We start from the raw sequence: 16,380 nt of genomic DNA, 5'->3' as shown, positions 1-16,380 counted from the left end.
CTAGCCACCAAAAACACTACCTTCATAAAGCAACAGTCCCTTTAGGAATCAAGTTTATCTCCAACTAAGTGAGTTTTGTTTTGTTTTGTTTTCATCTTGAATGAAATACATGCTGTTCCTCTATGTTTATGTACTATCTACAAGTAGAAAAAAAAAGTTCTGGAAAACTTGATGATGAAGTGGAGACCTCAAGAGGTCTGAAGTCCAACCCCCAGTACAGAGCAGGGTTAAAGTCAAAGCCTGATGAAGCTGCCCAAGGTCCTGTCCAGTTGAGGTCTGAAGATCTCCAAGGACAGAGATGCTAGAGCCAGTCTGGGTTAGTGCTCAGTGCTCCGTCACTCTCACTAGGAGGTGGGGTTTTCTGTTTGGTTGTTTTGCTTTGTTTTTCAATTATTTCCTTACAGCTTGTAGAAATAAGCAACTAGAAGATTTTCCTAACTGATACTTGCAAATATATCCACTTTAAGAGCCAGATGAACTTACATCCAGTCATCTAATGCAAGCAGAAAGGAAGACTGGCTTGAAAGAAAAATAAAAGCTTAAAAAGCATATTAGTTCAATTAGATTCAGGCCTGCTGTCACAACAGAGCTGTTTAATATTTGTGTTCTACTTTTAAACTGTATTTACAGAACTGGCTTCTGAATTGCACCTACAAGTTTCACAAATGCTAAAAAAAACAAAAACAGGTAAATAAAATCCACATTACATGCTCAGATATCTACAGTCCCTGTTCTGCACATGTGGTTGATGCCTCTGGAGTCCCAGCTGAGGAAAAATCCAGCTTAAAGAAACTGCACATTTCATAATTACAACTATTCAGAATTCTTTGCTGTTAAAGTATTTCCAGGGTAGCACTTTCCAAACAAAGAGTGCATTTAAAGCTATACACACCTGTAGTATCTTAACTGCAAGGAACTCCCCACGAGCAAAGTGTTTGGGTTTGTGGACCATCTGCAAGTCATTTTAGTTAAGTACCCATCAGTTTCACATTTGATATTGATATTCACATCTAATTAAAAACACATTAAATGTTTATTAATAAAGATATAATTCTTTATACGTAAAACATGCATTACAAGACATAGCTACTTGATAAAAGCTAAGTAGAGTTTAAGACTGAAATATTCTAACCTTACTATTAAAATGCACCAAAATTATAATTGTAAATCATCTGGAATCTTACCTACTACATATAATTCAGCGTATCTATGATGACATTCCCTATTTTGATGACAACAGTACAATGCGTTATAGAAGAAATTTCCTCTAGGTTTTGTTGCTTTCAAGTTGAAAAGAGTAACTTTGCTTACGCGATCATTCACAAGCGTATACTGACTTTCTGGGATTTCTTCTGCTAAATTCAGCCACCAAACAATCTTCCTTGACAATACGTTCTTGTTTTTGTTTTTATAGATGCAATGAAATGAAACATTAGAACCAACACTGGTCAGTATCTTAGAAGGGAAGTACAAGACTTCAGCTACAAGGAAGGAAAAAAGTCCATTGAGATTAGAATCAGAACAACAACAACAAAACATATGTCAATAGAAAATCTTTATTATCCAGTTGTATTTCTAAATCACCTACTTCTTCCAGCTTGATTATTATTAATCATTACAGGGCAGAGGAGCAGAAATAGGCTGTTGACTGTCTCCTCCTATAACTTATGTCTGTAAATTCTGATAAAAATAATCTTTAATATCCCTAGGCAAACAGGAATTAAATGATCAGGAAATCACTGGGGAGTAGAGTGAAAAACAATGCACAGCAGCATAAGTGAAACAGAGTCATATAGGCTCCTGCAAATTAAATCTTGGGAAACCAGATCAACACTGCTACTGCATACTCAGCCCACTTTTTTTTAAGGCATCAGGTCCAACTAAATGAGTGTGTTTATCCACTTTTGAAAAATCATCTTATTTGAATGCTGCAAGAAGTACTTGGAGCCTAGAAAGAGTTAGCTTCTGTAGCACAACTCACCAGTGCATACACCACAGATGTTAAAATTGTAAAATTGTCCTCAGGTAGAAGTGAGAGAAGATCCAATTGAGTGAAGAGCAGTGTTTAGGTTTGAAAAAAAAAAAATATCCAACTCTCTGAACCGTGAAAGGATGTCGAAGGCATATGCTAGCTGAACCATGACTGTAATACTGGAACATAGGCTTTGAGAGATTTGCGATTCAGAAGCATAGAAAAATCAAGCTTTCCAATAGTTAGTAATCCTGCTCCTATTAAAGTCACCAGGAGATTAATCGCTAAAAAATTGCTTTACAATCTGAACAACGTAGTTGATACCAAATGGTAGCAGTGATTCAATAAGCAATTCACCTAGGCATAAAGACACTGATTTTGCAAAGCACGTACACATGCATAAGCTCAGCCTCCATCAGTCAAGTACTTTGGGAAGCTGCATGTGTTATACACTGGCTGAAGATGAACAGTTTGTCCAAGAGAGACTCAAAGCCAGCACCGAACTCCTTAACTGGCCAGGCTTGCTTTTTGCAGTTCAGGAACCACCTCAGATATTTTTAGCATTTTTCCAAAACACAGGTCCTCTTAGATAGCAGAGAAGACCTAAAATACTGTCATTGTCGGAGACTTTCTTATTAAATATAAATCAGAACATGAAACTAGTCAGCTGTACAAACATGTAACTGCTTGATTTCAGCATATACAGCATATACTCTTCTGGCAGTAACCTGCACACCTGAATTCAAGGCAGCATTCCTGTTAACAACTACCAGCCGTGCTGCACACTCCACTGTTCTTCCACTGGCTCATCCCAACATTGGCCATTGGGAAAATATGTCAATTTGAGCCTCCTGCAGTGAAGAAATTACTCCCTCTACGCTACATCAGGCTTATCACAATGGGGTTATTTTGCTGATGAGATGTATGTTTAATACAATTGCATATCCCATAACAGGATTATAAAAAATAAATACATCTAACAGTATCTACCTCTTTTACATACATATTTGTTTCTCAACACACTCAGAAACCTCTTCTGAAAATAAGAGTGTATGTGTACTTGAGAGAACATTACTCTATTTTGCCTACAGCTACCAGGTGTACACGTATGCACCTAGGTACCAAAATGGGTTACATTAAATCTACAAACCCTAGTCTGTACTCTGCACTTTTACTTCAGCTACAGAGCCTCGTGCTAAACTAAAAGTTAGAGAAAGCATTAGGAGAAAGGTGGGTTTTTTTTGTTTGTTTGTTTTTGTTGTTGTTTTTTTTTTTTTTTTTAAATCGAGTAGAAGTTAAACACTGCTGTCTTTTGAAATGGAAAAGCCCTTAGAAAAAGAGCTTCTGGGTCTGAACAGGTGCTTGGTGAGCAAGTAACAGGGCACACATGGAGGTGTCATGAAGCTGACTGTGCAGTCTCCATGCATTCATCATTCCATGCAAATTTTATGCCAAGCAAAGAGTAGGATCTCAGGTAAAGTTATGTCGGAAGAGATGCAGCAGGTTAAAGAGTTTCCAGAGGAGTTTTCAGCCCAAATCATGCACATAGCGTAGTGCACCTCCCTGGATAACGTACTCACATATAGTGATTCCACAAAACAAAACAAACTGGAAAATCTATTGTATTCTGAAAGCCTACTTACTACTCAGGGTGACTGCGCATGACCTACCTCCCAATTTCAGATTATATGGTGTGCTCCAGTCACTCCAGAACCCTGGACCATAACGATTCTTGCACCGCACTTGAGCGAAATAGGAGGAATCGAGCAGCGAATTGTCTATGGCCAGTGAGGTGTTTAAAGCAACTTGAACCACCTAGTGGATTATCAGAAGCCATTACTACCACATAATAATTTAGGAAAAAGAAAGGGAAAAGCAGAGGGACAGAGCTGAGCTGACTCACCTGCCAGCTGTTTTGACCTGCGTTTCCAGAGATGTTCACTTCGTACTGGAGGGGATATGGCATCAGCACGGGGTCAGACCAGCAGATCTTCACTTCACCTTTCTCTGTCATTTCTAGATGCAGGTTCAAAGGAGGTTCAGGCTTTACTGCGGACAAATTAATTGACAAGTTTACAACTAACCTCACTGCCTGCGACCGCTGGCTGTAATGACTTAACCAATTCTGAAATTTCTTTCATGCCTTTTCTTTAAGTTCAGTTTTCAAGAGTTGCTCTACAGGTAATGTACGACAGAGCAATGTCATGTAATATTACTGGGAAGTGTACTCCTACAGCTCCCCTGGGGTTCGCTGGAGTAAGAGCCTGCACCTAGCAATACTGGGCTAGATACCAAGTGGCCACTGATTTCTTTGCTCAAGTCACCGCATTCAGGTGGTATTACTGGAACCTCACTCAGTTTACTGAACAACTGCTATTATTTTCAGTACAAACTCAGTACACTAAGTCAGAACTTATTTTTTATTACTAATCCAAACCCTCTATACCATCTCAAGGCAATTAACTTACTCAAGACCAGCAGAAATTACTGATGTGGGTGAAGGCTCATAGCTTTTAAAACAAAAAAGTCGTAACTTTTACATCACACTTTTGTGCATCTTACTTTCCAACTAATTTTTAACTCAGCTAGATCTTGGCAGAGCACATACTAATATTACGCATTTTTCAAATATACTTCGCTAAGCAGAACAATTTAATAATGTCATTTTTAAACACTGGCATGCTTGACTCTGAATTTTTATTTTTTTCCTGTGGCGTTACTTAAAAGCAACATGATATATATGCAACCTCTCACCTTCAAAACTATCCCACCCAGAGACTTTTAGCTTGCTCTGTCTGCAAAGCACATCAGTTAGAAAGAAGTTTATAAAAATTCTATTTTTCCCCCTCAGCTGACAGTGCCTACCTTTTTGAACTTTGCCAAGATCTGTAATAACTGTGCATACTGGAGAGCAACACCTATCAAATTCGTTATGTCAGTAGGGTTTTCACTTGATTAAATACTAGAGGACTGTTTTTCAACTTGGAAAGTGCTGGAATTGTACGTGTAAGGAAGAAAGCATCAGAACAACAGAGCTGCTTGAGAGAAGAGAGAGTCTTAACTGCAAAGTAAGATCAAGAACAGTTTTTTTTCTTCCTCACTTTTCAATTTAAGTCCTCAGCAGAGGACTTAACAGAGGAGGTTAACGGAAAGTTAACCTCCACCACTGCCCCAAACTCAGGCACAAAGAGGCCCCAATTAGAAATAAAAGCTCATATATGTTGAAGGTTGTTGTCTTTACTGACTGTGGTTTTGTACTAGACCTTCAACGTGAGTTAGACAGCTAAGAAATGTGTACGGCACCATCCTGAACAATTGAGACAGCACCAGCAAGTCTTTTCCTTTTCTGCCTGTGCACTCCTTCTCCACAAAAGACATCCTGCTCCCCACTAAAAAAAAAACATTTAAAACGTAGGTAATGCTTACCGATGTCTATGGGCTTGACTGCCATCAAAGGTGACCAAAGAGGTGTTACCCCAGTGACAATCTTCAGCCACATGATGTAGGTGTAGTTGAGTCTCGGAGAAGGCACGCAGCATTCACACTTGCCATACTCACTGCAGCCACACTGAGCAGCCACGGCAGTCCCCTTTAGAGAGCTCGTAGATGCATCTCCCAGCGGCAGATCCGATCTACAAAAGTAAAACAAACAGAACAACAACAAAAAAATTGATTTTTTTCCTCAACGTTATTTCAATAGAGGAGATTTATCCTCTGGGTAAAGTTTATTTCAAAAAAAAAAAAAAACAACAAAAAAACCACCTGTAATGAAAAAAGTTAGAAAGACAGTAATTGTAACTAATTGTATTTGCTTTGCTGTTTCTCCCTTTTTAAATGGTTTAAAGCAGATAAGATGATTTAATGAAAAGTATTCCTAAGGACTGACCTTAAAACAAATGCATTACCACACTAGATGAGACCTGTAGTTCAGTCAGACTAGTTTCCAAATCCCGGTGGTAACCATTACTAGATACTCCTTGAGCACACAAAGTTAATCACCCTACCCTGGACTAAATGCAGCTCTCTGCCACTCCCATAGAGATTTCATTTGAAATCCTACTTGTGGGGCACCAAAATAAAATCTAAACAAATGTAATGTTCATTCTAGCTTCTGCTACCATAAACATTATAAGTAATATAATAGATAAAATCTCTTATTCAAGTGAAAAACAGTATTTGTAATAACAACAGGCTAAAGAAATCCACCATTCAGAACATACTTTAGTACTAATTTTCAACAACTTACATTATTCAGGAAAAAAAAAAAAACAGACACCTGTGTTCTCCAGAATTATTAATTTTGTGCTGATGTTTTCTAGAAACAAATTTTTTCATCTATTTACTGTATAAAGTGCTCTACGTAGGAATGCAGGCACAACCAGAAGAAAATCCAATGGGTCCGTACCAGGCACGTCTTTCACCCCTTCGTGACAGAAACTACCAAGGTCTCACTTGTACACTGAAGGCTTCTCCAACACCTCACTGCCTCTCCAGGCAACTATGCAAAGCAAAGGAAAATTCTAAGCCACGTTACCAGATGCCAGATGCACTCCCAGGGGAAGATAGCCAGATACTGAGAAAGAAGGTAATGACCTCTGCATTTCAGCGAACTGGCAAGACACAGGGACCACCTCACAACACCGAGTTTGGGATAAGAGTGGATCAGCGGATGACAGCTTTCTGAGGGGCCCCCACATCACCTCATTCCAAATTGCTAAGCCAGGACTAAACACACGAGTCTCGATTACAAACAGAACAACAGAAAGCCAAAGTATTTTGGAGAACAGCTACAGCGAGGGATTGCACGAGCTGCCTGTCATCTCCAGTTTGGCTGCAGATGGATCCAGCCACAGAATAACCATTGTTCCCAAACTGCAAATACCGACTATAGAGGAGTTTATGCTTATACAGCCCTCAGAAGTTCAGGAGAGGTCAGTGTCCTCATTCAGTAGGGTGAGAGGAGGAACTCTGGATAAACTTAAAACAAAGCAACAGGCTGTTAAAAAATGGAGTTTCCTATGAGACTTGCAGCACACAGAGAGCTATAAATCCTAGTTCAGGAAGCACTTCACATCTCACAACAGTAGCCACATCCAACTTGCTGTGGGGGGAAGGCAAGGCAGAGGGCTTAGCAAATACACAAGTGCATACTGCTGTCCTCATTCGCTTTTATAGCGCTGGCTGGGGAATCAGAGAGACTTGTCTTGGCACTGAGGGATGAGCAAAAAAACCAGACAGGTACTAAATACAGTGACTTCTGTGAACAGATTGTAAGTGCCCACCTCTGACATTCAAGAGAAAACTAGTGAACTGAAGTTAAGCTTTCCATAGCTTACAGAGAAGGGAAGGAAAACGTTCAAAGGCGATGTGAGATGTGACTAAGATGGAAACAAGTGGCTAAAGCACAACAGGAGAAAAAAATATAATAATGCTTGCCCTGAGCCACAGTGTAATTAACATGGGCATATGTCCAACACCTGCTTTTCTTTTCTACTCCAAGCGTCGTTTTCAGTTGTGCAGGGACAGTTCTTGTCAACAAATTAAGTTAAGGCCTCCCAGATGTTTTCACGCATACTTCAGAAAGCGTTGATATTTTTGCTAAATTAATCTGTGGCCCTGTACTGAATTTTTAGACTTTAAATGAGAAGCTGCAAAATCTCTCTCCAGAAGTTCAAATTATTTCTTGCAACTGGAACATCTGACTGAAAACAAAGGGTCAGAATTGTTTTAGAAGAGATACAAGAAATACAATTATTCTATTTTCAAGAAAGGTACAACAGCACGTTTGGGTAGCTATGTTAAGGCCTGCCAGAAATGAGGTCACCACTGTAACACTGCTTTCAGTATTTCTCTACACCGTGCTTGTGCAAGTGCAATCTTTATTAGGAACTGATGGAGCAAGGCTGTCTGGGGTTCTATGGGCTTTCAATAAGTATATATAAACGCATGTGAAGTATAGTAGCTCTAGGTCAACACTTCTTTGAACAAGCTGCCCCTTACCATCACAGAACATCTGATGGTTGCCTAGCTCACAAGATGCCAAGTCTCTAAGGAAAGGTTCGTATTCTCCAGCTAAGGAACACTCCACGTATAAGTGATGTGCTCAACCGAGGCATCAGGAGGTAAATTGTGTGATTTATCCTTCAGAACACAGGAGCCTAGGCCCAGAAGTCAAGCAGTGCCCCACAGGTACTGCGAACAGGTCAGAAACACGAGCACACCCTATACATCACCATCCACCGAAAGGGCAAATTATAGGCAGCGCTCAAAATTCAACCGGGAGCATTCATCTGTGTCACTGCAAAAGCATCCCTAAGGCTAAGTGATTTCAGTTAATGTAATTACCATCAAGGTTTGCAGCATTCCTAGAATACATGCAACTGGAAAGATCATTCACTTTTGGGAGACAATTAACCTAATTTGTCTAATTATGTTTCAGAGTAATCTTTCTCCTCCCAAAGACACGCTGCCGGGGAAGGTAAGAGCTCCATCATAGCACTGTTTCGGACAGAACAAAACATTTTCTATTCAAAGTAACTTGGTATTACTACAAGCAGGCAAACTGTGGATGTGTAAAATAAAAAATACACACCTCTAATCCTGAAAAACTTAAAACTGCTGAGGACTCAAACTTTGTGATTCTTCTAGGTCATTATTTTCATACATTGCTTGTCTTATATGTGAGAATTCTGGCCTAAGCTCCAGACTCCCAGGGAGTAACACATGCCAGGAATGCATATTTTTAAAACTGGGAATGTTTTCAAGGTATTTTGGCTCATGCAAATAAAACATTAAGGTATCAGCAAGCCAAGAGGGGAAGCTGTCACCTTAGCACAATCTGAAATGCTTTGCTAGCTGTTCCCCCACAACACAGGGACCCTAAAAGAAAAATATTAATGTTAAGTCCTGGAACTGAAACATGTTCTCTGGTGTCAGGGACTGCACTGCATTTTGCCTTTTCAGCTAAAAGTAATCAAATGCAGAAATGCCACAAGTACTCTAGGGAGCCTTTAGGGCCTCCTCTCGTAAATCGCACGATGGTTACTGAATTCCCTTCATAATACAAAGAACCTCTTCATACCAGCTGGGACCTGAATCTGCTGTTCCACGGATGTTAGCCATACCCAAAAAAATCAATATACAGATTACTATGCTAGGATTACTGGCTGAGATTTTTCTGCTGCAGCTGAGACTGAATGGAACAGAGGTGAAGTCAGATCTGCTTCTCCCACAAACACACACGTAGCGGTATGCCACAAAGCAGAGTGAGGAACACTCAAAGTGGGAACCCACTCAAAATCTGGTTTCAGCTTTAACGCGTGATGCCAACTAAACAACCACACTTATTATCAATTAATACTGTTGCTTCCTACACTGACTACAGATATAAATTTGTGGTAAGCGATATCCGTCATCCAGTTCTGTATTTTAAACACAAGTTGTCACCTGTAAATTCAGCATGGCCAGCTACCTATACTTAGCTTGTTTCCTGAAGAAATTCAGTCTGCATGTTCACACTATTCCTTCCAACCTACCAACAATACAGGAGAAAGTGTGGTTTTGGAAGCGGAATCAAATAGATCAATTTACAATCAAATCAGACGGGTTCTGTATCAAAGATGTGCCCACCCCCCAGTCAGGACGATTACCATGTACTACCATCACATGGAGTATTTATGACGGTGACAACTATGCAGGTGAGTGCCCCTCAGCAGCACCAGTGTGATCACAGCAACATTTAATACAATGCCAAGTCACATAATTACTGTGAGAAAACATTATGGTCAAAAGCATCAAAAAGGCAGAACCAAGATCACAGCTTTAGAATTAAGCAAGTGTAAAAGCAAAGATATTTTAGCAAGTCAATAGGGATTTCATTAAAGCACTTCAAGAAGCACAGAAAGAACAGAGGAGAGGGGCCCTCCAAGCTTATCGTTTCTCATTCAAAAATAGAACCACATGCTTTCCTCTGTACTGCCTTTGATTACTTTGAGATAAGGCAAGGTATAAACTGCATCATCTGCTTGTAAAGCTAATGCTACTAATGTGCTGCAAGCCTGGGAGACTAATGCTGATGTTTTTGAAAATGCTTTCGGATTTCTAATGCCAACAGTGAGAAATTTAAGTCTGTACTTACACAGCATATAAAAGATTAACCTTCAAATCAGGTCCCAAGTGTAGCTTCAAAAACCGGAGGCTACAAACTAACAGATCCAGCTTGCCTTTAATCCAACATTCAATGTTCCAATTTGAATCTAAACAAAAGGAAGAGAGAAAACATTTCTGAACTATATTAAAAGCAAAGAACAACTGAAGAGCCAGAGTACAATTCCCTAAAAAAGAGACAAGTAACAGATACTCGTGAAGGCAAGGCTGGACCCCACATATGCAAATGTGTATAAATAGTCCTTTTTGAACCGGGGACCAGTATACAACCTTAAACACAGAAAAGGCTAACCACTCGTACGGTAACAGCCTGCTGCATTCTGATTATTAGAGAAGGAATATATTTTACATAGCCACGGGGACGAGGCAACAAGGCAAAGTAAGAAATGAAGCTGCTGCTGCTTGAAGATTTTGCTGCTAACACGTACAGCCTCTATGTGGCCGCACTGTATACACTCTGTTCACACATGCAGTTGTACGGCATACACAACTGCAGCACATTTCATGTGGCAGTCTTTAAAAGAGATTTTTTTTCCCATGGGACAACACTTACAAAACAGAATTCTACTCTGCCTAAGTCAGCAGACCACCAGGTCCCTATGTTGCTCGCATAGTGTGGTTTACAGAAGGAGAAAGACAGTCTAGGAAAAGTAATTCCATCAAATCCATGTACAGATATTTACTAAGGCACAGCAATCCAGTCAGGGAAGAAGGCACTTGCTGTCCTCCTCCCATCTCCTCCATCCTGAAGGAGTTTAAAGCCCACATCCACAAAAAAAATTTAAACTCTTTTCCACAGCATTTAAACACCTGTGAAGATCTGGGCTTGCGTCCTCATAAGCAGTGCTACCTGTTCAAAGGGAAAAAAAATAGTTGTCTTTCTACAGAAATGCCGAATGAAATATGTGCTATTACCATGTTCTTTTGCCTTCCACTGCAGACTTCCGATATATTATACAATGCTGTCTGCTCTGGATAAAAATTAATACCCATTAAAATAAACAACAAAAAGCTACTAAAAGAAAACCAAAACACAACAACCGTTTTTTTGGAGAACAACTAACTTACCATGCCTTTGACTGAAAAACCTACCTCTTTCCTGAGAAGCAGAGATGCTTATTTCTGAAGGAATAAACATCCTTGGCTGCATGCTTGCTCTGTACAAAGAACAATCAATGTTGTTATCACTCCAAAGGCAACACAGAAAACTTTCTTCATTCATTAGCAAGGGAGGGTTGGTTTCAGCAGCTCCACGCTCTGTCCTCAAACCAGACCAGCTCTCTACAACTCCAGCAGAGAAAGGACTCAAAACTGTCTCATTCAGCAACATACAGGGTAATGTAAAGTTCCTGGGAAGAATCTGATGGACCATACAACGGGCAACTGCTGCATGAATGAAGCCTGCAAATAAAAAGACAAAGGAAAAGATACCAAAAATAAAGGTAAAAGTTCTTATCACTTGACAATGAAGGGAGTGGCTGATGTTATACAGAAAGACTTTCATTACAGAAGAAAAAATATCAAGTCAATCCCAGGGGCTTATCTCCTCTGAGCTGGAAAGAAAAATTTTGAAAACCATCCCCCAGGAACTGGTGTCACAACTGCCAAATGCCAGCTTCCTCTCCCAAAGTCACTACAACGAACATTTTGTTTTCTCAACTTCTTCAAATAGGTCAAGATCACGACTGTAGGGGAAGCATCACTTTGGGGAAAATGGCTTCTATTAATTCAAAATACACCAGATCCTAATTCTAAATTCACACACTTTGCTGGGACTTTTGCAATCCATCTCTTAATAACATGGTGCCATTACTGCAGCAAAAAATAATCCCACTGTAAATATAACACAGTCACGTTGTAACTGTTAAATTCCACAGAACAGTATTACCAGAATATACGACTGGACACAACTATGCAATGCCAGAGCATTATCTGGGAAATGAGATGTAGGAAAAAAATGGTCATAGAATCAACGATCTTTCCATCAGACTTAGATTCTTCAAAATAAAAGCGCTCCGACCACAGTCATAGCTCTTGTTGGTAAGCCATGGCTTGAATTACGCTAGCAGTGATTTTGAGAATTATGAACGTATCGCTTTTGGAAATAGCTTACTGTAAAACACTGAATGAATTCCAAAGATTAAAGCTCCAGTTACAGAAAGGCAAGCCGGTGATTTGTGCACTTCTTTGCTTTTAGCTTTTCGCTCAGTTTGGGCATAAATATTTTAAACCACTCATTAGATAGAAATTAATTCATACCCTATGCCTTGCAACGTCTAAAATAATAATAAAAAAAACTCTCTAGCACTGTTCGATTAACAGTGCATAAGCTTAATAATGTAAAAATACAAAATGAAAGCTTTTTAAAAGTAGATGCACGCTACGTTAAAAGCGGACAGACACCATGTCACTACGCAGCGTGTTGAAGTGCTTCGTTTTGTCTTTACATGGATTTTGTAATGCCAGGCTCCTGAAGGGTTCTGCTCTTTTCTCCTCTCTCGTTTAAAAGAGTTTGTGCCTCCGTAAATATCAGCTTCATTAGGCTCCCTGGCACCATGTGGAGGATTCAGTTGACTGAACAGATTATTAGTCCAAAATACATGATTAAAAAACGAACAAATGAGTAAGTGACGTGACTGCCTATGAAGCAGGACAGTTAACCAACATACTGCCCAATTCACGGAGTCAACTGAGGGGTGCGAAGAGATTCCTGCCAAGTCACCTTTCTCCTAAAAAACATACTCTCCCCTCTCTTATCCCACTATCAATACCACAGGATTAATTAAATCCCGTAAATCAAAATGTATGCAGCTACTTGCCATTGCCACAGACGTGTTTAAAAATAAAAGAATTATAATGAATTACGACACAGAATGTTTAGCATAGGCTTGCTATAGCTCTTAAAGGCCTGATACCACAGCATGCGTTAAGAACACTTCCCTGCTCCAGACGGAACTGTTTCTCTGTGGCATGGACACATGGGAGGCCATCACACATGGATCTGCCTCTCAAGTAGAGGTGTATTTAAGTGCCTGGGTTAAGAGAGCGACAAAGATGCTAACCACTGATATTTGCTTATTTGGACACAGAGATGGCCAGTCAATAGATGCACTGATTTTCTGTCATTGCAGGCCACCCGTTAGTGACACAACAGCTCTGAAGCCTAATGGAAACTCCCCGAAGCATCCAGGTTTTCTAATGAAAAGGTACACAACATCTTTAGATTACGTAAGGTATTTGAAAGAAGAATTTGTCATCAACACAGTATTTGACACTGTATGTACGCTGTCTAATGGTTTCTTCGTCTTTCATGAAGATAAAAGATACAGATTTTGAACCTAACTTCATTGGATTGTGGTATCTGCTTTCTCCATGAACATTATCATAAAGTCTTTAAGTAGCTCTTTTTTCAATCAAAAAAAATGAAAGGCAAATACCATCTGTCCCTGAACAGCATACACCAATATTGCTGTGGACATTTCCCAATTAGAAAAACAGCTTATTACATTCATCAACATTTACAGTAAATTGAGCACCTTTTAACAGCATTGTGCACATGAAGGAAAATGTCAGCCACCAAAAAAAGCAAAGCTCAAACTCAAAGTGACACCTTGGTACACTGAACTACACAGAAACTTTGCAGTTCCAATGGAATCTGGGTTTTCCCATCTGCTTTTGGGCTTGCTAGGCTTGTTCCTTGCTAGGAACAAAACTCGTGTGAACTTCTCATCTTCCCAAATTTTGACTGAGGCATTTATTTGAATGCATTTTGACCCACCAGATATATTCCATTGATGTATCCTGATCTTACAGATCAACTGCGCTGCTTTTTGGGATAATGTACAAAGGCACAGCCCCAAGAGAATCAACATTTCAGCTCTGCACAACAGTAAATCAGGACCTTTGCATATACTAGCTGCATATTGTGATAAGATACTAATGCAGGAATACGACTTGAAACACCACTGCAGAACAGAAATGGGGAGTACTCTTCATTCTAAACAATTCCCGACAGATTTATTTTTAACACTGTTAACTTACCCAACAGCACAGCCGTGGTCAGAATGACTTGCCAATACATCTTGTTTTGAAGAGCCAGTCTGAAAAACATACAGAAAATTAACTGAGAATGATAATTATCATCAGGGTTTCATTACGGTACACTTCTTTTTCTTTGGTCTTCACACCTTTATAACAGAAAGCAACAACAAAATCAGAATGTCACATAATAAAACTCATTAACATTGCTTAGCATATCAATTAAATATCAATGCAGCTTTTCTTACATCCTTAGAGCTATATAGCACCTTATTCCTCCAGGCTGATGGTTGGTCACTTTCTGGGTTTGGTAATCTGAAAGGCACTATGAATCTAAACTATCAAAATGTCCAAGGGGTACTCAAGTATCTCTTCCCCCAAGAAAAGAAAAAAAAAAAGTGAAGCATACACAAAAGCACCCAAACATCAATTTGGTGAAGAGTTTACTAAACTTTACATTCATGTTTAAATACTTTTCTTTCATTTGAGGTACTTTGTTCTTTTTGATTTTCACCCTTTAGCCACACAAATTCTGTTGAAGCCCAAATATAAGCATTTTTATACTTTAAGAAACAGTTTGACAGAGGATATCAGACTAAAACATGCAGAATTTGGTTGCCTTTGTAGTTAACTAGAACTGGATGATCAGTAAAATTTACACATCGAGTCTGACAGAGAGTGTTATGGCAAGAACTAAGATTCAGGGAGTCCCTCCAAAGGCGTTCTCATTCCTTACATAATTTTGAGAACAATTTCCTCGAGACCATCGATGCTGCCAAAAGAGCTGGTGCCAACGTATGTAATCCCCTGGCCTTTCGGTTTGGGGCAGCACGCACTGCACCACGCGGCGCTGCACGATGATATGCGGTCTTGGGAGCTGCATGGAAGCAAATTGCCGCGGTGGTGGAGGAGCAGGAGGGAAGAAGCAGGGCACTCCCCGCTCTTCTGTCCTGCGCAGAAGGTGAGAAATCCTCGTTGCCTCACCCCGGGCAGAGCCCCAGCGAGCCACCGCGGGGCAGAGGGGCACCAGCACAGTGGAACCGGTGGCTGCTGATAAAGCCAAGGGGTTTGGCTGCGGAAAGGAAAGCTGCTCCGTGCCCAGACTACACCCAGAACTATCCCTCCTCTCCCTTAAGTCCCCACCAGAGACTAACAGGATCATGCAGGGACCCTGACGCCGCTTTAAGCCTTGCCCATGGCTTAAAGCAAAGGCGTTTTGCTAGGCATGGCTGTCTACCTGCAGCAGCAGAGCTCTGAGCAGGGCAGCCACAGTACTTCCGTAGTGTTGTCTCCCTGCGAGTTCTCTTACAATAAAAGCCCTTGGAAATTCAGCGGGGCTGGAGCCAAGCTGTTCCTTCAGCACAGACTGTCCTCTTTTTGGTCTGAAAAATGAGTCGGTCCCGTCCACTTTTCTCCCCATTCACCCAGGTTATAATCAGACTACCTTTTAAGCTACATTTTGATCAATTAAAGAGGAAAGCTCAAGATTTCAAAGGCAGTGCTCCACAACCCCTACTTCAGAGGAAAATTTGCCTCTCAGCAGAGCTGTTATCAGGCCAGCCTTCCCTGTACATCTGCCATTAGCCAATTTCCTAATAAGTGAGCCATGAAGGCCAGCGGAATTAGACTAGCTACAGCCTTCTATTAGGCCTGCCATTTCACGAAGATACAGGCTGGGATTATTTCCAAAAGCCTATGATGAAAGTTACCTAGTTTTTTCAAAGTTTCTGACTGGAGGAAAAAAAAAAAAAAGCTTTTAAAACAATTTACTTGGCATAAACATATGCCATTCCCATTATTAAGTCTACGGTTTAATGAAAGCCAGTCCATTTTCCTCTTTTATAGGCACAACAAAAATTTGCAGTTCATAGCTCAACCACTTCTCAGTAGGAACTGGCAGAGACCGCTTCCATATGTTGTGCAAGAAAATCAGACATACACACCAAAGGCTTATAAAGTTATTCGTATGTCATGGACGTTACTGAAAATGTCTTTAGAGCTCTCATTCTGAACACAAGTAAAATATTTCCACCAACAAAAGCTCTAAATGGTCCATAAAGTCACGGCCCATCAGTCGCTCTCCCGTTGTGAGATCCCACACTGAACGAAGCTAAAGCTGCCACCCAGGTACCTTAGCCCTTCTGCTCCTAGATGTTTAAAGAAAGAACCTCTATTTCAGCAGCCATTCGCATTTCACTGTACTA

General features: G+C 40.3%; 1 protein-coding gene across 9 annotated transcripts in view; it reads right to left on the bottom strand.

Moving 5' to 3' along the window:
- LEPR (leptin receptor) overlaps positions 1–16,380 on the bottom strand; it is a 47,942-nt gene that overhangs the window by 19,898 nt on the left and 11,664 nt on the right. For 7 of the 9 annotated variants that reach the window (XR_005821913.1, XM_040564995.1, XM_040564998.1 and 4 more), the window contains 8 exons: positions 14,180–14,238; positions 11,231–11,539; positions 10,110–10,227; positions 5,399–5,604; positions 3,876–4,021; positions 3,643–3,787; positions 1,185–1,481; positions 893–1,010 (listed from right to left, as the gene is read on the bottom strand). Coding sequence is in view for 8 of the 9 variants with exons in the window: in XM_040564991.1 (XP_040420925.1) it covers positions 893–1,010; positions 1,185–1,481; positions 3,643–3,787; positions 3,876–4,021; positions 5,399–5,604; positions 10,110–10,227; positions 11,231–11,539; positions 14,180–14,238 (1,398 nt within the window). In the remaining variant the exon portion in view is untranslated. Of the gene's footprint in view, positions 1–892; positions 1,011–1,184; positions 1,482–3,642; positions 3,788–3,875; positions 4,022–5,398; positions 5,605–10,109; positions 10,228–11,230; positions 11,540–14,179; positions 14,239–14,912; positions 15,865–16,380 lie in introns of those variants that run through there. The other 2 variants (XM_040564996.1, XM_040564992.1) reach the window with 2 other exon arrangements.

Source organism: Cygnus olor, chromosome 8 (assembly GCF_009769625.2).
Source record: "Cygnus olor isolate bCygOlo1 chromosome 8, bCygOlo1.pri.v2, whole genome shotgun sequence".
Lineage (NCBI taxonomy): Eukaryota > Metazoa > Chordata > Aves > Anseriformes > Anatidae > Cygnus > Cygnus olor.
Note: the sequence above shows the minus strand (reverse complement) of the source record. Positions and strands in the feature narration are given on the sequence as shown.